We start from the raw sequence: 25256 nt of genomic DNA on the forward strand, positions 1-25256 counted from the left end.
ACAATATTTGATTTACTTGATATTACGACAAACAATATTTATTTGGAAAAAGATGTAGAAAGAGGCATGCATAGAAATGTAGAATGACAGCGACATGAAGGTCAACTGAGTTTGTCAGACTCACAGATATGCGAAAACAAAAACAAACCGAATCAAACCAAACGATAAACAGTTTCTACACAAAAACAAACAAATCGACATAGACACAGACACAGTAACCCGTCTGCTCCGACAAAACTTTGATCTCACTTTTCTCTAAACCCTCAACCATTCACCGATCTCAACAAATGGGGTTTCAAATGCACCTCGCCAGAGCCCCGATTTGAAATGCAGCCAAGTAATTTCCACGCATCACCATTGGCGTTGATTCCAATTGCTTTCAATCATGCCAATTTGAATCCTGAAGGTTTCGAGCTTTCTAGGTTTTTCTTCTTGGGTTCGCTTCTATTCTCTCAAGGAGGAGCCGGTGATTGCGGTGGAGGTATGGATTTATCAAAGGTTGGTGAGAAGGTTCTCAGTTCAGTCCGCTCCGCTAGATCCATCGGCTTCCTCCCTTCCACGTCCGATCGCCCCGAGGTAATTCAAGACCTGTAGTGCTTATTTTCACACATTTCGTACGTAACATACTTTCAGATCACTCGTTTCGTATTGTGTGATGTGAGTATCTGTAAGAATTGATCTGTTTCTCGTTTTCAGACATTCATATTTAATGATAAATCTAGTATTGCATCGCATTTAGAGTTTGTTGATGTCAATTAGGTATTTCGTATCTGCAATATGATTAGATGCAATGCAATACATTTTTTCTTTCAGATTCCACCTCGGGCTGCAACTGCAGCAACTTTAGCCCGTGCACTTGCTTCAATCCCTCCCCATCATAGGCAAAGTCTCTCTTCAAGTTCTGAAGAACTGAGTTCAATATATGGAAGCAGGCTTCCTCGTGGTCCAGTTGTGGAGGAGCTTGAAGAAGAATTTTATGAAGAGGTTTAACATCTTTGAGTTTAAGGGTGGGTTAGGGATGTTATTTAAAATGTCTTGCATTGGCTAAGAACTACTGAATTTATGTGTCTAGATGTTTGATCCTGTTCGCCACACTTTAGAGAAGCTTCCACCAGAAGAAAATGAGCTCACATATTTTGAAGCTAAGGTAATATTATGATTTGTTTCCTCCATATATCTAGATTCTGTTGATGTTTATCATTTGAATCTATAATTTCTTGCTTATAGGCTGCTCTTAGGTTATTACAGCTGGATAAAGTAACAGAAAGTCTGTCACGCCAAGTGATGGATCACCATGAAGTAATGGGTAAGAATAAGATGAATAAAATCATAAATTCACCTTCCATTGTTTATTATAAAACCTTCTATTGAACAAGATTCTAATAGTTTTCCATTTCATCAGTGAAAGGAATGCATTTGGTAAAGGAGTTGGAGAAAGACATGAAGGTTGCAAACATCATTTGCATGGTAAGCAGGTGATGGTGTTTGCATTTATATGCCATAATCTAATTCAGTTCAACCATTAACTCATTATGCATGTAAACTTGTATTTGCAGAATGGAAGAAGACACTTAACTTCTTCAAGAAACGAAGTATCAAGGGATCTTATTGTTCACACAAATTCTAGAAGGAAACAAGCTCTTTTGGTATCACCCATCCTCTAAGTCCCCTAACATCATTACTTTTTGTTATATTAATTAACATACACATGTTTCTGATATATTCACACCCCACAAAAATTTCAGGACATACTCCCAGTTTTAGCAGAGCTTCGTCATGCACAAGACATGCAAGTAGCACTTGAAACCCATGTCAATGAAGGGAACTTCTTTAAGGTCACAAACTGCTTTTTCTATATCATGATAATTTTTCCACTTCAAACATGCAAAAACCATTATATATATAAATATCTCTATTGGTTCAATCTACAGGCATTCCAAGTCTTGCCTGAGTATCTTCAACTTCTTGATGGTTTCTCAGAGCTTTTGGTCATACAAGAAATGAGTCGTGGTGTTGAGGTAAGAATCTTCTAGCCACTAAAATAGATGCTATTTCAGTTTCTTGTGTCTTTGTTTAAAAATATCTTCTTGTGGACTCAGGTATGGTTGGGTAAAGCTTTACAGAAATTGGATTCACTTTTGTTGGGAGTATGCAGAGACTTCAAAGAAACAAGCTTTGTAACTGTATGACATTGCTTCATTAGTTATAATTTAGAGTTGTAAAAAGAGCTCTTCTTATAATTGTTTGTTATGTCACTCTCATTGTGATATTGATAGGTGGTTGATGCTTATGCATTAATTGGTGATGTTTCTGGTCTTGCTGAAAAGATACAAAGCTTCTTTATGCAGGAAGTTATATCTGAAACTCATGGAGTCCTGAAAAATATAGTGCTAGAGGTACTTTTACGTTTATACCCCTAAGTAGCAGATATAAATCTATAATAAGACAATCTTTCCAAAAAGCATTTTATCATTCATAACTGTTATAACAACTCGAATGTGGCAGGATTTAAACACTGCTGACATTCATAACACTAGGTATCATTTTCATTTGTTTGATTTATTTAAAGATGCCTATCATTTTTGTTTTCAAATATTTTAATAAAATATGTTTTTGTTTGTAAATTAGGTTTACATATAGTGATCTATGCACTCGGGTACCTGAATCTAAGTTTAGGGAGTGTTTGTTAGCAACACTAGCTGTTCCCTTTCAAGTGATGTGCTCATATCATGCAATCATGAATTTCAGTTCAAATAGTAAGGTATAAAACTATAAATATAATTCATTCATTTTTTTTCTTCACTTTCTTAATTTGCTATTAATTTAAATTCATATTACAGGTTCCATTGGGGCATTTATCACCTACTATGCACAAACAACACGAACGCACAAATTCTTTCAAGAATCTCCAACGTGCTGATTCTATTCCCAAGGAAGACAATGATTCTTTAACTCTCTCAATGTCCAATTCCGTTTCAGAACCTACAGACCGGAATGGAATCACCAATTCCATGGAATCAAGGGACGATGGAAGTGGAGCTTCAAGCAGTGGATCTTCATGGTTTCAGCTTCGTAGTGATGCCACTACATTTGTTTCACAAACATTACTAAGAGGTCGAAGGAATCTTTGGCAACTTACAACAAGTCGTTTGTCAGTTCTTCTTTCTTCTGATGCAGTGGGGTCCACTAGCATTCATCAGTTTTTAAAAAATTATGAAGATCTCAATACCTTCATTTTAGCTGGTGAAGCTTTCTGTGGAGCTGAAGCTATTGAATTTAGGCACAGAGTGAAAGCTATTTGTGAAAGCTACTACATGTGTTTTCATCGCCAAAATATATATGTAAGTTTACATATTCAGCTTACATGTATTTATCCTTTATATGTCATTAAAAGATTTATTTTTTTAATTTTTTAATTTTCAGGCTCTAAAAATGGTATTGGAAAAGGAGAGTTGGTTTATCATCCCACCAGAGACAATCCAAACAGTTAGTTTTGCAGGGCTTGTTGGTGATGGAGCTGCATTGATTATTCAAACTGCTTCTACTAATACTTCATCATCTTCCCAAAAACCACCAGATTTGGCAAAAATCAACACTAAACAGAGTGGATTTTCTCATTGGATTAATACTGGAGATCCATTTTCTCCAAAAATTGCTTCCAAGAAGTTTGATGATTCTTTATCAGTATTTCCAGACTCACCCAAGGGAAATTTCAGTGAGGGATGTTATAGGAACAGTTTATCTGTTGATAACAGTGATGTGAATCATAGCAATGGTCATGGTGATCTTGAAGATGAAAATGAAGATCTTCATGCAGATTTTATTGATGAAGATAGTCAACTTCCAAGTAGGATTTCAAAGCCGAATCGTTCAAGAAATCAGTCTTCACCTTGGAGTAATGAAGAGATGGAAGCACACACAGGATCTTCAATATGTGTCTTGAGGTTAGTGATTTTTATAAACTTTTGAATCAGAGAAATAATGAAATGAAAAGAAAAAGTTCTTGAAGGAATTGATTCCTTTCATTTTGTTAATTTTCATTCCTTGGGTGATGTTTTTTTCTTTCAATGAATAATTGCAAATGTAACTTTTTTTTTGATAAATCTTTTTTCTATAATTTATATTTAAATAATATATAGAATAGTGCTTAAACTATAACTATACTGAAGTTTGTTTTACATGCAATAATAGGGTGATGGATAAATATGCAAGGCTAATGCAAAGATTAGATATAGTCAATGCTGAGTTTTTTAAGGTACACAATATCATTATATCACTATATCTTTTCATGTTTATCTTTTCAAATTTTATTCACACCATGCTAAACAGTTATATATATATATATTTTTTAATTTCCAATTTTCTCAGGGAATATGCCAACATTTTGGGATATTTTTTCATTTCGTTTTTCTAAGCTTTGGTCAAGTAAACACCAATCCCAGTGGTAATAAAGGATTACACGACACTCTTAATCGTAAGTATATATTTTTTTTACCTAACCTTTTTATTAATCTATCATATTCTATTCTGAATCTTTCTATTGTTAACTTTTTATAAAATTTCAGTTCGGTTGAAAACAGCCCTATCAAGAATACGACGTGACTGCGATCAGTGGATAAAATCTCCACCTCATTCATTCTCAACCTCTTCATCTACACATTTAAACATGCCATTATCCCATTCAGACAACTCACACAATGGCATGTCTTCAAATCTTAATCATATAACCAACACCTCTTTTGGCCTCAAGGTATAATAATAATTCTTGTATTTATTTCAATTAATTAATTAAACTATTAACATTTAATTAAAATTTCATGTTGCAGGAAAGATGTGCAGGGGCTGACACTATATCTCTTGTGGCTCGAGTATTGCATAAATCCAAGGCTCATTTTCAATCAATTCTTCAGCAGAATAATGCAGTGATTGTTGAAGACTTCTATGTGCATTTGGTACTACACTTGAGTTACTTGATTATAAAAAGATTCAAAAATTTAATGTACTTATTTTTTTAGATATGTAAAGATGTTATAAAACTTCAGTTGCAATAGGAAAAAGGTGAAAACACAAACTGAAGCATACTTCTCAAAATATGATCAGGTTGGTTCAGTGCCAGATCTTATAGAGCAAATTCATAGAACAACTGCAAGATTACTTCTTCACATTAGTGGGTAAGTAAGTAAGATGATAATATAATGATATTTGTGTAATTTTGTCCTTTTCTTTATCTATAAATTTCATACGTGGAGTTTAATTGGGTCCCACTTGGCAGATATGCTGATCGAATTGCTAATGCTAAATGGGAAGTGAAAGAACTTGGAATGGAACACAACGGGTGATTATTTTTAATTTTTAGCACCGAATATTTAAAAACATCACTTCTTAAGTTAAATCATTATTGGTTATTAGGTATGTTGATTTGTTGTTGGGAGAATTTAAGCACTACAAGACAAGGCTCGCTCATGGAGGCATTCATAAGGAGGTAAAGTATTTGTGTAAATTATTAGAAACTTTTTTTTTTTTTTTATAATAAATTAATAGAAAGTATTTTGTGTAAAAACAGGTGCAAGATACATTAATAGGATATGGACTTGAAAATCTTTCTGAAACAGTCGTTGAAGGGCTATCAAAGGTGAAGAGGTGTACTGATGAGGGTCGAGCTCTCATGTCATTGGATTTTCAGGTTCTCCTTTATTTATTTATTTATTTATTTTTAAAATATAAATATTTGTTTCTGAGAATTTATGTTAAAAACTGAGGGTACGTATGTGTTGTTTATTCAGGTTTTGATCACTGGTCTACAGCATTTTCTCACGATTAATGTTAAGCCGAAATTACAAAGAGTTGAAACTTTTATTAAGGTAACAAAAGACTGTGATTTGATATTTTGATTAAGTAATTTTGGCATTATTAAATTTCATAAAAAAATATATGGGAATAATATGTGATGTGGTTTATGTTATAACAGGCATTTTATCTCCCAGAAACCGAATATGTGCATTGGGCTCGTGCTCATCCAGTAAGATATTTTTATATTTTATTACCTCAACTTGTTCACAATTTAATTTTTATAAATGATATTTTGCATTATTATTATTATAATATTATACAATGGTATTTGTGATTGTGTATAGGAATACACGAAAAGCCAAATGACAGGGCTAATAAACCTTGTGGCCACCATGAAAGGTTGGAAAAGGAAGACCAAATCAGAGATTCTAGAAAAAATTGAGGCAGGATCATCAGGTTTATAGCTACTAATTTTATTTCTCTCACTCTATATGAAGGTTAGCCTTCAAAAACCTTCATTTCTTAACATATGTATCCCATTTTTGCTATATGATTTGTTGTGTGTGTGTGTGTGTGTGGGTGTGTATAAATTTAACCATAACTCAAGGTGCTATATCTTTTATCTCTTATTTGTAATGTAGCACCTTCTTGAGTGATTCCACAGTTATTTTTATTTAAACTTTACAATGTAACCACAAATTTTGAATGAAACCACGAGGCGTACCGGGTTGTATTTTATTTTTTGCTTCCATCTAGGCTTGCATGAATAATGGATAATGGTGTTGTATGTATGAATTGGTCTGTTTTGGTTTTCTAGACTAAATACACCGTTTAGATAAGACTAAGTGACCATTTTATCTTTTGATTTTAGAAAAACAAATTTCATAATATTTTTCAATTTTAACTATATTCATCATTTTCAATGTGAGAGAAGTTAGGATGAAAAAAAGAAGTGCGGATAGGTAAAGAGCTGGTGAGCCAATTTTTTCTTTGGACATTATCCATTAAGTCAAAAAGACACAAACATGTATAAGTGGCTAGATTAGGTCAACAAGAAACAACCATGTATGATTGTTTGGATCAAGTGCTTAATCCATTTTAAGTTTATTACATCAAGAAAAAAAGTCTCCAAGTATTTTATCTGTTTAAAAGTATGCATTCTATTTATTCCCATCCAATTATTTATGCATGCAAAGAGTAACATGTCTACATAGATGTTAAGTGGGTGTTTGGTAAAGCTTAAAAGAAGGATGTATAAGTTAAAAATAGTGTTTGGATAAATGGTTTTATAAAAGTAACTAATAGTTGTCCCATACCAGAATTAAATCATTTTTGATAAGTTATTTCCCACTAACTTATCAAAAACTCTCTAATACTTTTTTTAAAACCTCTGTTTTGGTATTGTTATAAGCTTATAAGCCAATAAGTTACAAAATACTTATTATTTTAAATAAGCACTCCTAAACACCCCTTAAATAAAAGAGCTATTCACAAAAACGACATGTGGAACTGTGAAAGCCTCTTAAACGAAGATGATTACTTTTCAACTTTTTATATGAAACGATCATAAGTATCGCAAGAAAGTACCTTGCAAGGTACCAATTCAATGTACACATTGTGGCAAAGTTTCCTCACAAGGTCCTCGTGAACTTATGTTAATTCAGAAGTAGTCAATTTCCTCGTAAAATGATGACTCTTATATGTTATAAGATGACCTTTTCTTGAAAATGACAACTCTTATATGTTAAACAACATTTTCTCAAACCAACATGTCGATATTATTGATAAAAAAAACATACGATGAAGACGACAATTTACCTAAACATTGTGTACAAGTAAGTTGATTACTGCGCTTTTGAGCCAACACTTAATCCATGAATTCATAAGTTTTTATTTTTATTTAGCGAGTAGAAGAAAGCCAACAAGCCACTTAAAATAACCACTAGCCGAAAAGGACGAGTTTAATAAATCCTTAATGACCCAAGAGAAGGTTAAAAAACAGTTTATAAGTTATTCTATCATTTGTAGCTAACCAAAGATAAAGTAACGATAAATTGCAAGACATGATCTTGCAAGATAAGACCAAAAACAACCTATAAGGATGTGATTTTGCACACATGACCGTATCAAAAGGTAGGGTAGCATGGACGATAGCCCAAAGCCTTCAAATTTTCGGGGGCCATTTTTATGTATCTATTTAATATTATTTAAGAAAAAAGAGCATTTGGTATTAAGTCGTCTTAGGAGGCAAAAAAAAGCCTCATTTTTTTATTCTATCTAGGATCTCAGATCGGCTTGAGTCGGCATTGCTTGCACGAACACGACATTTCATCAATATGATCATCTATAGAATCTTATGTAGTTTACCTTTTTCCACATAAATAGTTCATTCTCTAGTAGGTGCATAGTTTGTTCGGTCTTCATCAACTATCAACTTACTTGCAAAGACTTGGTTTATTGCATTAAATTATGTAGCAGTTCATTCTCTAGAATTTTTTTTACAAAACGTTTGTTCAGAATTAACCAATCACAAATAGTAAAGTATTCATGAATCATGCTATTGTTTTGTTTTTTTGATATATGCCTATTGTACATATTCATAATAAAGAGATATTCACTAAAATAACCATATTCATGACATGTTTAAGGCTCGTGAATACAACGATTTATTATACATCCACTTACTATATTTATGGCATACTTATTGAGTATTTTGAGACTTGCAACTTGCAAGCAACTCATTTTTATTACATATTCAATCACCTAACATATTTATGATATTACATATCTATTGATTGCCCATGAAAGATTCACGATGTACATTACTTTATGTTGGCTTAATGCTTTATAAATTGAACATCCCCAAAGCAAATTCACAAGCTTGTTATAATGTTCTTATTTTCATTTTGGTGTGTGTTGAGCAACCTCATGTGTCAGACTTCTTTTGTTCATCCTCCACAAAATGGGTTCGGGTGGTTAATTTGATCATTTTATGCGAGTTATTATTATAGTTGTAATATTTATTTTGAGGAAGGACAAATGATCTGATGATGACATTCAAGATCATATATACACATAAATCAAGGTTCTAAAAATTTCGTCATGATGCGTCATTGCTCCAAGGTTTGTATCTGCCGTCAAACTTTACCAAAACACTGCATTAAGTTATATATATGTATAAAAATGAATAATAGTTGAAAATACATATAAAAATATTAATTATATATAAAATTATTGTCTTAAGTAATAATTTACAAACGACATCGTTCGCCGAAATTTAAAAAAGCTTCAATCTTGACATTATCACCAAGTCACACATTCCATTATTTAGAACTTTGACACAAATTGACATATTGTTTATGAAACGAGATCATGCATGTACTTCATGGTTTGATCATAAACAGTCGAAAGTTTTAATGGACTTCGTGAACTCGCAAGGTGATTTCGAGATTGTCTGATTATACCGATTAGACATAAAATACGTTGGCCAAATGAATGATACCCCCACGAACACCACAAATTTAATTATTTGCTTGTGTCAAAAAAAGCTTCGTTGTGTAGTTATTAAGAAAATTGATGGTAATTTTGTGAGAAAATATAAAAAAAATAATTATCTTGATACAATAGGCATTCAAATACAATGTTTAGAGTAAATTACGGGTTTGGTCCTACACGGGTTTGGTTTGGTTGTTACCACTTACCATCAATCATCAACAGGTATTTGGTAAATGTGTAAAATGACTATATTGTCCTTAAACCAAATTGAGAAAAACCGTTAACTAAAGGGCTAAATTTGTTATATAAGCATATTCGTATCCAAATTAAAATACTATAAACTGAAGGGGATAAACTTGTAATTTGATCATATTCATCATCTCATTCCTCTTTCCCTCTTCAATAATAGGCAGCCGACCGCCTCCATCAATGGACACCGACTTCACCTACCATCGCCGCCAATCTCCTTTTCCCACCATTGCTTCCATCTCCACAAAACCTCTGCCACCTCTTATCATTCCTTTTCTACGGGTTATGTTGGTGGTTGGTGGTGGTGCTTGGCGGAGATGAAGAGGATGTGGGGAGGGGTTTGATAAATATAACATTTTCAGTGGTGGGGATGGGTTCCAGTGTTGGAGTCTTAGGTACCACTATCGACTTCAAGGGTGGGCATAGGGTAGTGGGTAATTGATTTAATATTTAAAATAAATATAACAAAAAAAAAAGACAAAATTAGAAAAAAAAAAAAAAAACCATATTTTTGTGATTTTACATGTAACTAACAAAGGGCATTAACGGGTAACTGACTAAGAGACCAATCAATAAATCCATAGTAATTGAATTTGAAATCATGCAAATTATTGATACCGATTTTTTAAAACCTGGATTAAAAATGCATATGAATGCCAACCACATAAACTAAAAGTGGAATTTATTTATTTACTAGTATAATATTTAAGTAAATAGCTTTAAATAAAAAGGTCCCTCGATATTGATAAGGTACTTTACCAACCGTATCAAATGCTACAGAGGGTTGGTCATGGGGTCCATGAAAACAGAGACAGAGACAGTCAATTTAATGAATGACAAATGGGATTATTGCGAGTCAGACATCTGTGCGTTTAGATGTTGTAGGTTTTCGTTAAGGCGTGTCATTTTTTACTATGTTACTTTTTATCACAAAAAAGGCGTGGTATCATATATTTTTTTAACAATTTAATTTAAATAAAAAATTTTAATTTTATTAATTTAAATAATAAAAATACATAGTCGAATTAAAAAAACAACCAAAAAAATAAAAAACACAAAGAAATTTAAAATAAGTTCACACATAAAATAACTAAAACATACTACATAAAGTCTTCATTCGAAAACTTGTCTCCATCGTCATCCTGAGCAGTGGCGGACGCAGACTGTTTTAATAGGGGTATCCCTCGTACTTCAAGACGGTGCACCTAATAAAAAAAATACACTGCATACCGGAAATTGAGCAGTGACCTGGGACCCCCAAATCCCAATGCACCACTAATGTCCGCCACTGGGGATCCAATTGGAGATCAATATTTTAAATCTCGTAAATGTGTTTTACCAAGTCCATGTAAAAATTGTGAAATGCTTCAGTGCTATGTATCTCCGCTTTCCTATCCATGTATTCATTGCCACCGATCTTTATTGGTGTGTCTCGGGGATGGTTTCATGCACGTCATACGTACATATCGCTATTTCTTCACCTTTAATAATGATATTATGCAATATGATACATGCATACTTGACTTCTTGAAGTTTTGCCTCCTCCATAAAAAGTGTTGGTTTTTTAGTATGTACCGACATTTCTTAAGCGCTCCAAAGGCTCGCTCGACAACCTTCGTAGCTCTCTCTTGAGCCATTTTGAATTTTTTTCGTCTAGATCATTTGGACATGAAAATGATTTAACAAAAATAAAAATACTCAAGATAGATCCCATTAACAAGATAATAACCATACTTATATGGTGTTCCATGCATTTGAAAAGACAAATATGGTGTTGAACCGTCATATATGTTATTGAATATGGGTGAACAATTAAGAACGTTGATGCTGCTAATCGAATCGAGAGAACCAAAAAAAGCATTTCAAATCCACAGATCCTATGACGCCACCACTTCAAGTATCACCGTTAGGGGACCATGATTACGGGGACCATGATTACCTCGCATAAATTGCCCATGGTGTGACGTAGGGCAGTTTTTCCATGCCTAATGAAGACAATCTAAACTTCTTAACATTCCATAAAACCATGTACACTAGCATGATGGGCTTGCAATTACAGGATGTCATTGTGTGTATGCTTACGTAAGTATTTTGGAACGTAAATCCGAATCACATATGTGAAAAAAGTGGAGACTATCTCGTGCAATCCTAGCGAACATCCTAAAACTCTCATCCCACGCATCAGGAGGGATGTCATATGCTAATTGACGAAGTGCGGTTGTGCATCTTTGTAAGGGAGTGAAACCGAGTGTACCTATAGCATCGGAACATTATTGGAAATAACTACACTCCATTGTCAAATCTTCGACTATACGTAGATATAAAGGTTTGAGCATTATGAACTGCCTTCAAAAATAGTAGCCCTGAAAATTTGCATGCTCGTCAAAGTAGTATTGCATCAACCGTTGGTGAGCTGATTCACGATTTCTCTAAATATATCTTCGTGATCACTGTTGAAAACTTTCAGCTTCTTTATTGCATAATTTAACATCTGGATCCTCGAGGTATGAAATTTAAAGTAACATATGAGTTTTGTGTTGGCCATAACGTGGTGGAAGTATCACCACAATGTGGCATGGCCGCATGAGACGCGTATCTCATTTAGGTGTCACACCGTGAGATTATAGTGGTCACGACATGGCATCTAGGCATGGTGAAAACCCTAATTTTTGCGGGTTTGATCCTTATTTAAGGGATGTGATGGCTAGGGTTTTCACACCCTCAGCCTCCATCACCCCCTTTCACCCTTATAGAAGCCCTAGCATCCATTATTGAAGATCTTGAGTTTTGTTGGTGTTTTGAAGGAGAAGGAAGCACACTTGGGGTATAAATCTAGCTTGCAAGCCTCATCGTTATCTTTTATCTTATATTATGGACCTTTGTAAGTGTTGAAGATCCAAACTTTATTGTTCTATGTTTCTAGATCTAGGTTTTTGTCCCTTATCTTCAAGTATGACTTAGTTGGAATGGTATGATTCCATAAAGTTAGCAACTTTATGGGTCCTTGAGGTCCCTTGATGAATATAAGGTTCATATATGAAGTTTGCTAGTGTATTGAGCCCCATATATGAGATTCTTGGTGTTATTTCTCCATTTTGACCTAGCTTGAGCTCTATACTTGTATTGGACATGCATGGTTGAAAAGCATCGATATTTTGATGATATTGGACGTTAGGAAGCCTTCTGAAAAGGAATGAATGGATGGCTTAATGGATTGAGAGCTGAATCCATTAAGTTGAGAAAGCCTAGTTTTCACGATGTGACAGTTTGCTCGCCACGACGTGGCAACTAGAGGTTTCCTGACTATTTTGGACGAAATCTATCACGACTTGGAGGCATGACCATCACAACGTGACAACATAATTAAATCGTGAATGAGTTGGATCGTGACCGAGATTTCGATCGATCCTGAGTTGTTCTCCACAACGTGACCATGGATTGATTAGAACGTGGAAGCATGCTGAAGTCATCGTTGACTGTTGACTTTTGGTCAAATTGCTAGTTCTAGAATGTAGACTATGGTGTGACCTTGTGTGATTTAATAAGTGGGCTGTAGTACCTGTTTCATGACATTGAAAGGCAAGTCTTCTCACTATACTATGTAGGTTGCTAGAATGTCTGTGACTCTTGCATGAAAGATTGTGGTTGGATCACAACACTTGTATGAAAGAATGTAGTTGGATCACAATACCTGTATGAAAGACTGTGGTTAGATCACATCACTTGTTTGTCTTTGTGACTTGCATGGAAGACCATGGTTGGATCATGGCATAAAGGCTATGGTTGGGCTGTAGTCTGGAAGTGACTCTAAGACTATGGTTAGATCATAGCATTCACATGGGTTGAAACACACCCCTAGGGATGCCCCCCCTGATATATATGGTATGTTGTATTTTGGGGAACTCACTAAGCTTTGTGCTTATAGTTTATGTTTCAAATATTTCTGGTGCTTTTGGTTCCATAGGGAAAGGCCCGCGACTTGATCGCACCGCATCCCCTGATGTTTATTTCTGCATTATCTATTTTGATTACTCTGATATTTTAGAATACATTAAACATTGTCCGACTTTGAATGATTGTTTGTATGATTTTTATGGTTTGAAAATGAAAATTTTTACTAGTATTTTAATATATTTGGAACGTTACACATATAGCGTCATAAGTTTTCTACGCTATTTGAGCAGAACTGGCGATGACTTTAAGCATAAATTGAAATTCTTTAGAAGGCGAAGATGATGATATTTTCTAGTGATTTTTGAGAAAAATAAATATAGAAAGATAGAAGAATTGTATTTAGGTTTGGTAAAATAAGGGTTGTGAGGTTTTAAAATTTTCAAAATTTGATCATTCAAACCTGGGAAGAAGGAAAAGTAGAGTAAAAGAAGCGAGAGAGAAGGTGCGAAAGAAATCTACCGCATGTGGCAAACCACGCCTGAAACCACAGGGTGGGTGCGATGTTCCCCCCGCCACCGTGGCAAAAGGTGTGGCCAAACCATACCCACACCCTTTGGTTTAACTAATCATATTTAAAGCATCTCTTATTGGAAGCTTATTTTATGACCTATTACTATTTGCTTTAAATTATTTATGACTTATTACATTGGAGCAATAAGATTATTTGCTTTTTTTTTTCTATCGACCACTCAATATATATTGAGTGATCAATATACTTTCATGTTTAGTTTATTTAAGCCCTTGATCGGTCAATTTTACTTGATTATATTCATTTTTTTATAATTATAATTGACATAATTTATGAATGGACCTGCTTTGATGATATTTTTATGATGTGTTTCAGGGTAAAAAGCGATGTAAAAAACGTTAAAAAATGAGCTTACGGAAGTTGGAGTGCAAGACATTAAAGATAGAAGTTTTTTAGTGAAAAGTGGAGTTTCTTCAAAAATTATGACTAATTTTTTTTCAAAATAATTTGTAATCATAATTTTAGAGTAAATTACATTTTTTCGGTTTTGACATATTTTTGGAAAAGTTGATACAAAATGTAGTTAATGGTATATGATTTGGGCTTATTTATGTTCTATCATGTATTTAAAAGGCTCACGGTATGGGTGGGGTGTTATAACACCCAAACTTTGCTACCTCGCATGTCAACACAACACTATTATGCTATAACATGAAGTAGGGGTGACGTTTCCATGTTATAATATGACGTAGCGAGAGAGAGAGAGAGAGAGAGTATGTACATCCAATAGTTTTTTCCATATCAATATGTTATAACACCAACATGCCTTAACATAACATGAGGCTGAAATGGTATTCATTTGCTCTTAACGACTTACAGACGTTATAGTATGCCATATATGACTCTCAACACCTCTTAAGAGGTCCATACCTACTAGCTTAAAATTGGTCTAAGATGTTTCTAAAATATTAATATATTAAAAGGGAAAATGAGTTATATAGGTAACTATGTTTCAAAATCGTTCAAAAAATACCATTCAAGTTTGGTGTGTCCAAAAAACACTATCCAAGTAAAGCATTTGTACAAAAAAACATCAACGGAGTACATTCTTTGTTCAAATTTGACATTGTGGTAACCGACAATTACCGGTAAAAAATAAGTAAAGGAAAAAAAACATGAGGAAATGACTCAAAGGGGTAACTATGTTTCAAAATTGTTCAAAAAACACAATCCAAGTTTGGTATGTTCAAAAAACACCATCCAAGTAAATTTTTTGTATAAAAAATACCAATAAACTATATGTTTTATTTAAATATTACCCACCGGTAACTGACTCTTACAGGTTAAATGATGATTTGACTTAACTGTTATGACATGACATAATAATTATTGACAAAAAATACATGATATATTCCTCCTTTAAAAATCTATTTAGGGTTTCTTCACGAACGAATGAATTCTTCTTCTCCTATAATTTCTCTTCTTCTTCTAAAGTGATGATCTCGAACTCAAGTCCAAAACCCTAATTCTTGACTTAAGGCAAAAAGGGCTCCTTTACCCCTGCCTCAATGGGCCTCCCTCCCCCTAAGGCCCAAATCCATAAAAAGCCCAAAAAGGCATCCAAGCCCAACCACAAGGCCTCTAAGCCCCAATATGGCCCAAGAACCCCCAACATGGCCTTAAGCCCAAAAAATGACCTGCTACAATCAGGTGGGACCGAGGCCTAACTTAAACAAGTCCATGCATACGCCCAACATATGCTGAAGCCTCTGCGATATGGATTTTGAGCCAATACACCCGACGTACTCCTAGCGTACGCCCAACATACTCGACTAGGATCAAGAACCGCCAATCTTCCGAAGGCCATAACTTCTTCATCATAAGTCTGATTATATAGTCATTTTTTTTTATGCCTAAATCAAACTTGTTTAAGTTAGGCCTAAATCGGATTGCAGCAACATATGTTGGGCGTATGCATGGACTTGTTTAAGTTAGGCCTCGAATCCTCTTGATTGTAGCAGGTCATTTTTTGGGCTTAATGACATGTTGGGGGGTTTTGGGCCATATTGGGCCTTAGAGGCCTTGTAGTTGGGCTTGGATTTCTTTTTGGGCTTTTTATGGATTTGGGCCTTAGGGGGAGGGAGGCCCATTGAGGTAGGGGTAAAGGAGCCTTTTTTGCGTTAAGTCAAGAATTAGGGTTTTAGACTTGAGTTTGAGATCATCACTTTAGAAGAAGAAGAACAATTTTAGGATAAGAAGTCATTCGTTCATGAAGAAACCCTAAATCGATATTTAAAGGAGGAATATATCATTTATTGTTTTGTCTATAATTATTATGCAATGTCATAATAGTTAAGCCAGGTCATCATTTAACCTGTAAGAGCCAGTTACCGGTGGGTAATATTTGAACAAAACATATAAGTTTGTTGGTGTTTTTTGTATAAAAAGTTTACTTGGATGATGCTTTTTGAACAATTTAATTTGAAACATAGTTACCCATTTGAGTCATTTCCTCTTGTTTTATTTCCTTTACTTATTTTTTTACCGGTAATTGCCGGTTACTACAAGGTCAAATTTGAACAAAGAATGCACTTCGTTGGTGTTTTTTGTACAAATGCTTTACTTGAATGGTGTTTTTTGGACACACCAAACTTGAATGATATTTTTTGAATGATTTTGAAACATAGTTACCCATATAAAGTCATTTTCACATATTAAAATGGACAAAACATAGGTAACTATGTTATTTCACGTGTATCTAATGGAAGAGCTTAGATGATAGTTAGAAGGACCAAAACTGATTAATTTGGAAACCAGGGTGGTGATGGTATCAATTTTTCAAAACTATGACCAAGCATACAACAGGAACCAAAACTATCATTTACTTACTTTTTTTATTTTATTTTATTTTATTTTATTTTATTTTATAAAATTACAAGTAAAACAGGAATGAATATGATTTTAAATAATTTGTATAGATATTCTAATACTTTTACATTAACATGTCATATGTGGGTTTTATGCACATTGCAAATTCCTGTTTTAACTTCTTAAGTAATATACTACTTTTAATATATAACATAGTATCAAAATACAATCCAACAATTTAAATAAAGAAAAACAAATCACTATTTTCTATAAACAATTTTATACTTGAAATAGATAAAAGAGAACATTAAAATATTGGTTACTAATACTTTATGTATGAAGAAGTATTACTTGAAATAATAATTAATCTAAAGTACAAATCATATCATATAATGAATTTTGATATGAATGAATTTTGGATGTTGACCTACCATGTGTTCAGCTCCAAGGATCCAGTAGAAAATAGATTTTATAAGATTTGGTGAACCCTTTAATTACTTCTTGTCCCCACAATATATTAGATATACCCACGTTTCTATTAAAAGTTAAATACAAGTCTTTATTTTAATACACCAACAATCGTTGTAATCTTATATATAAATAACAGTAATCATTTAAAAAAAATTAAGATAAAGAAGCCATCTTAAGTAAATGTATAAAATGCAGAAATAAATAATAAATAATAATACATACTTATCTCAAGTTCATTTCAAAAGTCACAATTCTTCAATTTTGTACGATTTCTAGCTTCAACATTCAATTAACAATAAAAATTAGTAACCTTTTCCTAATTTTGTGTTTTTTAACTACTTTCCGATTTATTATTTTCCATTTTTCTCTACAAATCATCATTTACTTTGTAGACACAGAGGAATGAGTTATGCTTCCCACCATTTCTAATGCTACACATGGTTGATCTACAGGCACCTGAAAATTGAAATAAAAAAAAATGAAAAATTCAAACGTAAAAAAGATCTTGAGTATTAAAGTTTATGAAATGACCCTTCTGTCACAGGGAAATCACAAAAATGGTCCCACAATTTATTGATTCAAATAATATCTCGATATAGTGATGTGTAGAATTATAACAAGAATATTAAAAGAAAACTTAGAGGGGGTGTAAGTGTAAAACTTACAAAGTGACCAGCTTCAAGAATCCAATAAAAGTGTAAATTTCTGTAAGATTTGGTGAACCCTTTTGTAATTCTATTATCTCCACAATATATTGGAGTTCTATCAAGGTTCAAGAATGTCTTTAGCCCTTCCCACCTTTTCATTCAAACAAAACACAAGGGTAAAATAGTAATTCCACATTAGATTAAGTATAAACACCACGAGAATAGTAAGATTCAAACTTACTTGAGCTTCTCAACCCATGCTTCGGTTCCCTTTGTTGCACATATAACATCAAGCTAAAAAAAATTCCCACCAAAATGACAACAATAATAAAGATTCCCAAATTAATCAAAATTTAATAAAAAAGGAAAATAGATCTTACTTGACCATTATATATAGTCACGTTGACTCCCTTATTCAAGAGTTCATCAACCTAATTAACAAAATAAATGAAACCCATGTTAAAAAATTGATTTTTTTTCCAAAATTTAAAATCTTGTTTTTGATTTATAAAAATCTTGCCTCGTTTATTCTTGGTCGCATGAAATCGCCTTCTAAATATGCAAAAACAAGATTCGATTGTCCTCCCCATCTGTAATCGATATCATTAGATTAAAAACATTCTTTATGGAATATATTTATATTAAAATATTAAATTCAATAAAAGAAAACATAAAAAGAAACTCACTCCACATTATTTGGGATAATCCCAAGTTTCTTTCTAATGGCACCATTCATCAAGTAACCAAGGCCACCATTTCCACCTGGAGATTTCTTCAATGAATCAAGATATCTTGAGTACCTCTTCTTTGGGGTTATTTTCGTCATTAGCTCTGATGCTGACATGGACAATGGATCCATCTCCGAATCCAACATGAAATTGTAAAAATCCTACACATAACCCAAAAAAAATCGTTTTTTATTGAAAAAAATGTGTAAAACCGAAAAACTGCCCAAAATATAATGGTTTTGTTGTAATTTGTCCTTTTTTACAAGGGTAAAAAGTGAAACATACAACGGAGTTGCTATTGGCACTAATCACTTCTTCAAGATCACTCCATGTTTCTGTAGCATCTCTCAGTTTCCCATTTGCAATTTGCTGCTTTATTTTCTCAACTAGACTGTTGTTTCATGACATGAATTTGTCAGAAAAAAAGAAAATACAATCAAATCTAAAGAAATAATGAAGTCACCTGTTTGATTGTGTCAAGCCATTGTCGCCTATCCTTGAAACATCCTTCAGAAGAGGACCCCACGATACCTAATAATTCCAATTTCAAAAGTTTTTGAAAATTTAAAATCATGTTTAATATGTTCATAATCATATTTGTTCAAAGTAAAGTACCACAAAATCTTCAGGTGAAATCCAACTATCTCCCAACGCAATTCCTACACATAAATCACCAAATCGACTTCATGACATTTATGCAAGAAAGTTATTCTTAAAAAACCCTTTTTTGCATCTATATTTACACCGTTTGTCCAAAAATCACTCATTGTAAAAAGGGGTAGTGCTATTTTTGGTACTTTCACAAGAAAGATGGTTAATTTGAAGTGAAAACTACATACGAAGGTCGAAAAAATTAATCAAAATACAACAAAAGAAGTAAACTTTTTTGGGAAATCTTGAAAAAATATGGTGTGTAATTGTGTATACCTCCAAGAATGAGATTTAACTTTTTATCTTCAATGGCTTTGAGAGCAGATAATCCAAGAGTGACTGCATATTTACCACCATAAGACTCTGCTACTATATAAAGAGGACTCTTTTGAAGAGTTTCATTTCTATTAAATATTTCAATCAACAATGTCGTTAAATCAGTTGCAGCCTCTTCATCAGTTTTCACCAATAACTCTCGATCTTCAACAAAACTGTATCCAGTCCCAACTGGATTATCCTAATTTCCCACAAAAAAAGAATATAAACAATATTAAAAAAAACAAAACAATAGTTCAAGAAAATGTATCATAATTGCTTACCACAAACAATAGATCTGCCTTTCTTAGCCATGTAGAGTTTCTTGGCTTCAAGAAAGAGTCTAATGGGCCCACTTCTTCAAAATTTCCAGTTCCAACTCCTGAAGCACCCTGAAAAACACATACAAAGATCAAAAACACATTTTTGAAAAACAAAACATGTTTTCACTTTTCACATTTGAATGAAGTCAAGAACACAAGTACTTACAGGTCCACCTTGTAACCAAAGAATTATAGGCCATGGGTTGTTTGAATCTTGAGTTCTATAAGGACTTTTATAATACCACCAGAACATATGAGCTTCTGTGTTTAAAAACACCATAAAAAATGCACAAGAATGTCAAAAGATTGGATTTTTGAAAATGGGTTAAACAAAAAGAATTGAAGTATTGAAGCTTAGTCGCTTACTAGGTCTAACTTCGACGTAACCCCATTGTTCTGATCCATCTGAGGTCCCTGCAGCCATGGCGAATCCTCCATGGAAAAGCGGAAGAATGAAGAAGAAGAACACAGCTAATAAAGCGACAAAATGGGATTTCCCCATTTCAAGAGAATCTGAAAGAATCGCAATCGAATTCGGATTTCAGAGATAGATATTTAACTGTTTCTTTTTATATGAAAGAAACTCTCGCAATTATTGAGGAAGATGGGTGACGTTTATTTAAGTCGACAAGAGTACACCAGTAAGAACAAAAAACGTGGACGATGGGTTACGATTCATAGTCATATTTATATCCGAAAAAACTCTATTAATTTGGCTGATAAATTAGTGTTTTTTCAAGGGTTTGGTAATCAAAAAGTTTAAGCGTAAAGTGAATTTATGAGAAAGGGATAAGATTGGTGAAGAAGATGGAGTGTAAAGAATGGTCAATTGCTGTCAAGAAAGAGACTTTACTGAACTATTCCTCTGATCAAATGCCTTCTACTACTCACGAACCATAAATATACCTTCTGCACTTGATCACAAAAACAGAAAAATCCCACCAGAAATTACTGGTCCATGATTGTTACCTTGTAGTTTGATTGCTTTATTGATAAAACCCTTCCTTTTCTTTTACTCCAATAAAAATGATGACATACGGCATACACTATATACATACATATATTCTATGAATCCATATATATTTTATTAATTACTTAAATATATACGTTATTATTAAATATACTAGTTGTGAAACCCGTATATTATACGGGTTGATTAAAACAAAATGTTAAATAGAAATGATGAGAAGTTTATTTGAATTTGAAATAAATAAAAATTATGAGAAAAAAAACATGCAAAAAATAAATAAATAAAAATTATTGTTTAGTTATCAGACCCGTAAACTAAACAGGTTAATTATAACAAAATGTTAAACACAAATGTTTAAACTGTAAATTTATTTGAAATTGAAATTGAAATTTAAAATTTAAAATTTGAAATTAATATCATTATGGTAGGTTTAATTTATGGAAACTAATTAGTAATATATTAGAAATGGAAAATGAAATAAATGACAAGTGGAAAATAAATATATCTCTAAATTATAACAAAATGACATGTGGCAAATTGAATGAGAGAAGGCCATGTGGCAAAATCATTCTTATTTATTAGGGTAGATAGTTTATATATTTTTTAAATCCGGTTTATGCCTAATTCTAATAAATCTATAGAATCTTTATCTTAATCTAATAGGCATTCATGACCTAAGATATATAGTTTATATATTTTTTAAATCCGGTTTATGCCTAATTCTAATAAATCTATAGAATCTTTATCTTAATCTAATAGGTATTCATGACCTATCAAGATCAAGGGGAATTCGTCAAACAAGTTACATTCTACACACTCAAATAAGTAATAACCTTAAACTTTTCTTATTTTGTTCTTGATTATTCATTCGTACATATACTGACTATATCATCGGAGTGTATTCTCGGGTTCTGACCCGAGAATATTGCTAACCGATTCATTTTAGGTGATGCCAGATCCAAGATCAGAACTACGTTCCAACCTCATACTATATTACGAATCCATGTATTCATCATTGGCACCATCATTTGGACCTCAGACAAACAACCTCGAACTCGTTTTTTCTACGACCTTTTCAAATATGTGTGTCTTCGTTCCAAAAAAAATGAAGTACAACCCATATAGTATAACGACAACTTAGTTGTTACGTGGATGATAATTCCATCGTTACTAGAGGTGGAGTAGGCGGCACAAGTGGTGGTATGCCACCAACGGTGTCAAAGTGGTATGGGGCATATACTCCTTCCACTAACTGCAAAGGTTACTAAGGCAATTGATGCCTCATAACCTTCAAAGGTTTTGGCGTAGCTTCTCTACTTGTCGTTGCCTCTGTGATCGCCGACTTCGGAACCCTTAGTGGCCCCGACATCTACTCGGTTTCTAATTTTCTACAATACCATCATCCGATAGTTTATAGTAGAACAATTCCCCAAATATGTTGCACACAATCATTATTCATAATGATGGTCGACATGTGTGTTCAATTCCTTGAGTTTTGACAATAGCGATTCTCCTTCTAAGAATCTAAGGCTTCGTTTAATTACAGAAAAATAGGGTGTTCTATGCAAAAAATTTCTAAGAAAAATGAGAACTTTGAAAACTTGTTTAGTTAACATTTTTTTTGTAGGTGGTAGCGTGGGTGTTATGAGGGTGAGTAGGGTCGGTGTAGGTGAAAAGGATGACGGGTGAAATGACAATCAGTCCTAATATGTTTTCTATGCTAACGATTAACCAAATTATAACATTCGGTTTTGAGAAATGTTTTATTTTTAATTTAAAATTCGACTTTGGGAGTCTCCACGATGTGGGTTTGCTTACCCTCAACCTCCACCACCATCTTTTACTCAGAAGAAACCATAATTCCTTTTTCTCCTTTGTTGAAGCTTTCTTGAGTGCATTTGAGAGATCTTGAAGGAAGAAGCAAGAAGGAGTAATCCAATAATCAGCAAGAAAGTCCAGACTTCCCTTCCTAACTTGATTATGGACCCTTGTAAGTGTTCAACGCTCCACTTTTTTGATAATAAGTTGCTAGATCTTGGATTTTACCCCATTTTCTTTATTATCTTGTTATTTGGGATGGTGAGATTTCATAAAATTTGCAACTTTATGAATATCTGGATAATTCGGAGTAGTTCATGGTTTGGATCTGAAGTTTGGTTGGTTGTTTGAGACATGCATAAGTTTTTTTTGCCATAAATCCCATTTTGACCAAAGTTGAGACCAAGACATACATGTCTAAAAATCACCAATATTTAAGTTGGTTTTAGTGTTATAAGCTCTTTTGGAGCAAATGGGTTTGAGACTTAAGGGATTAAGTGCTTCTTGGTTAAGCCCATGCCATGGTTGTGCTTTATGGACCTACGACATGAGATCTAGACCCCTTGGTGAGTCTCAAGGGATAAAGTTGGAAACTTTATCCATTTAGACAATAATAATGATCAGATTTGGACTTTGGAACCTTTGGTATTGGAGGATTCGTCTTAACCCATTAAGACACTTTGAACCCAGTGCTCACAGTGTGGCGAATGGGGAAACACATATGTTTTTCCGTTTGGGGTCCATGACGTGTCCAAGGATGGCCACAACGTGGCGAGTCAACTTTGACCGCTGAATTTAACTTTTAACTTGCATTGACTTTTGGTCAAACTCTTAGTTTTGGAAGGAAAGCTAAGGATGTACTTTGTACGACTGTATAGGTGGTTGATAGCATCTCTATTCGCGGCAGTAGGAGCAGTAGCGGTTGATCATCATTTGTTAGGTGAGTCTCTTTACTATACTCGTGGGCAAAGGCACTAATTCCGACCTACTAGATTACGATTGTAGGATGATAGTTGTCTTTGTAACACTTGTTGATATGCTTGTATGTGCTTGTTGTCTTTGTGACTCTTGCTGATATGGTTGTATGCTTAGTTGTAACGGATGAAATACATCCAGTACTGCTTGAAAGATACCGAAGGGGGGTGAAATAGACCCAATACTAGTTGAAAGATACCAAAAGGGGTGAAATAGACCAAGTTGGATTGAAAGATACTGAAGGGGGTGAAATACACACAATACCGGTTGAAAGATACCGAAGGGGGTGAAATAGACTCAATTTAATTTCAAGCTGTTATGTATGTTTGGTATATGGTATTTTGGGGAAACTCATTAAGCTTTGTCCTTACAATTTTATGTTTATGGATTCATGTACTTTTGGCTCGAAAAGGAAGGGTCCGACATCATCGCATCGTATCCACCAGCATTCCGCATTTTATGACATGATTTGTACTATGATAATTATTTTTATACATTATCACTTTCTGGTGGATTTTGGAATGAATGAATGATATTTCTATTAGTTTAAAAATAAAAATTTTACATAGTAATTTTTGGGATGTTACAAGTTGGTATCATAGTCTTGGTTTGAGAGATTCTGGCACACTCTCAAGTGTGTCTGAACTCAAACTAAGGAATTAGTAATCTTTTTGGAAGAAAATGGATTTTCCAAATAGATTTTTTTATAAAGAAAAGGGGGTGTGATGCGTGCAAATAGACCTGACAATGAAGCGGGTTTTGACTCTGATGCCATCCAAACCCGTAAGAATTATATGGTTTTGGAGCGTAGTTTTTGATTCGTTTACCCGTTAACGATCCAAACCCGTTAACCCTTTTATTAAATGGGTCGGGTATGGATCATCACCGATTCGCTCCATTTATAACCCGCCCCATATAAATTTTAGAATTATACATTTATATTTTGTACATCTTAACGTTTAATTTTAATTCCAATCAAAAGTCCAAAGGGCAAAGGCCAAAGAAAAAAACGCTTTTACATAGGAATCGATAAGTCAGTTTCTAAACTTATAGACTTTTATCAAGAATCATAATGTCATTCAATTTATATTCATCAAAAAATCGTCATGTCCATTTCTAATTCAATTAATCATCTTTTAACATGAAAAAAGTTGGCAATTGCTATTCGCTATCACTACACCCGATACTCATAAATCAATTCAAAGTTGTTGCAATAGTGATTTTTAATTCTGATTGAAATTCTTCGAGTATGTAATGTCATTTTCTAAATCAATTTTTTTATTTAAAAAATGTTATTTTAAGTATTAAGATATAGTATACATTTTTTTATTTAAGACATTTTATTTTAGGAATTAGTTAAAATGTGTTTGATTATTTAAAAAACCTTTGGGTTACGGGGCGGGTTTGAATATTCGTTGATTCGGTGGATAAGGGTATGGGTCTGATTATTTAAAACCCTGCGGGTTACGGAGCGGGTTTGGATCGGATTTTGAAATTTGTTAAAAGGGTTTGGATCAAGGCCGATTCGCTCCA

General features: G+C 33.5%; 2 protein-coding genes across 5 annotated transcripts; one reads left to right on the top strand and one right to left on the bottom strand.

Moving 5' to 3' along the window:
• The first annotated feature begins 115 nt into the window (after positions 1-115).
• Positions 116-6528, top strand: LOC145058631 (uncharacterized). Of its 4 annotated transcripts, XM_079006516.1 has the most exons (25): positions 119-576; positions 814-984; positions 1073-1147; positions 1228-1306; positions 1403-1467; positions 1557-1646; positions 1746-1835; positions 1932-2018; positions 2100-2183; positions 2277-2396; positions 2506-2537; positions 2629-2761; positions 2841-3341; positions 3424-3944; positions 4192-4255; positions 4369-4474; positions 4566-4750; positions 4827-4952; positions 5101-5171; positions 5273-5335; positions 5410-5482; positions 5564-5683; positions 5784-5861; positions 5969-6019; positions 6135-6528. In XM_079006516.1, exons 1-25 carry the CDS (start codon positions 328-330, stop codon positions 6252-6254), a joined length of 3354 nt encoding a protein of 1117 aa, XP_078862642.1. In that variant the 5' UTR covers positions 119-327; the 3' UTR covers positions 6255-6528. The 4 variants fall into 4 exon arrangements, 3 of the variants coding, with proteins under 3 accessions (XP_078862644.1, XP_078862643.1, XP_078862642.1); XR_013686442.1 differs by lacking the exons at positions 5410-5482; positions 5564-5683; positions 5784-5861; positions 5969-6019; positions 6135-6528 and having other exon boundaries at positions 116-576; positions 5052-5171; XM_079006518.1 differs by lacking the exons at positions 5273-5335; positions 5410-5482; positions 5564-5683; ... (1 more) ...; positions 5969-6019; positions 6135-6528 and having other exon boundaries at positions 116-576; positions 5043-5174.
• Positions 6529-17468: 10940 nt separating this feature from the next.
• On the bottom strand, positions 17469-20888 carry LOC145058632 (serine carboxypeptidase-like 51). Its single transcript, XM_079006519.1, has 13 exons — positions 20327-20888; positions 20127-20221; positions 19922-20029; positions 19599-19839; positions 19287-19330; positions 19135-19202; positions 18957-19062; positions 18630-18832; positions 18464-18533; positions 18324-18374; positions 18185-18237; positions 17962-18094; positions 17469-17752 (listed from the first exon to the last, which is right to left on the bottom strand). Exons 1-13 carry the CDS (start codon positions 20460-20462, stop codon positions 17678-17680), a joined length of 1383 nt encoding a protein of 460 aa, XP_078862645.1. The 5' UTR covers positions 20463-20888; the 3' UTR covers positions 17469-17677.
• Between the last annotated feature and the right edge of the window lie 4368 nt (positions 20889-25256).

The sequence above is a fragment of the Lactuca serriola genome, chromosome 6 (assembly GCF_051521515.1).
Source record: "Lactuca serriola cultivar US96UC23 chromosome 6, Lser_US96UC23_V15, whole genome shotgun sequence".
NCBI classification, from domain to species: Eukaryota; Viridiplantae; Streptophyta; class Magnoliopsida; order Asterales; family Asteraceae; genus Lactuca; species Lactuca serriola.

Bases quoted from the DNA above. Each gene is read 5' to 3' on its own strand.
- LOC145058631 (XM_079006516.1), top strand. From the start codon at position 328: ATGCAGCCAAGTAATTTCCACGCATCACCATTGGCGTTGATTCCAATT. The intron at 3,945-4,191 runs GTTAGTGATTTT...ATGCAATAATAG, and splicing joins TCTTCAATATGTGTCTTGAG to GGTGATGGATAAATATGCAA. The intron at 5,684-5,783 runs GTTCTCCTTTAT...TTGTTTATTCAG, and splicing joins TCATGTCATTGGATTTTCAG to GTTTTGATCACTGGTCTACA.
- LOC145058632 (XM_079006519.1), bottom strand. From the start codon at position 20,462: ATGGGGAAATCCCATTTTGTCGCTTTATTAGCTGTGTTCTTCTTCTTC. The intron at 18,534-18,629 runs GTGAGTTTCTTT...TATCGATTACAG, and splicing joins ATTATCCCAAATAATGTGGA to ATGGGGAGGACAATCGAATC. The intron at 18,238-18,323 runs GTAAGATCTATT...AATTTTTTTTAG, and splicing joins TGACTATATATAATGGTCAA to CTTGATGTTATATGTGCAAC.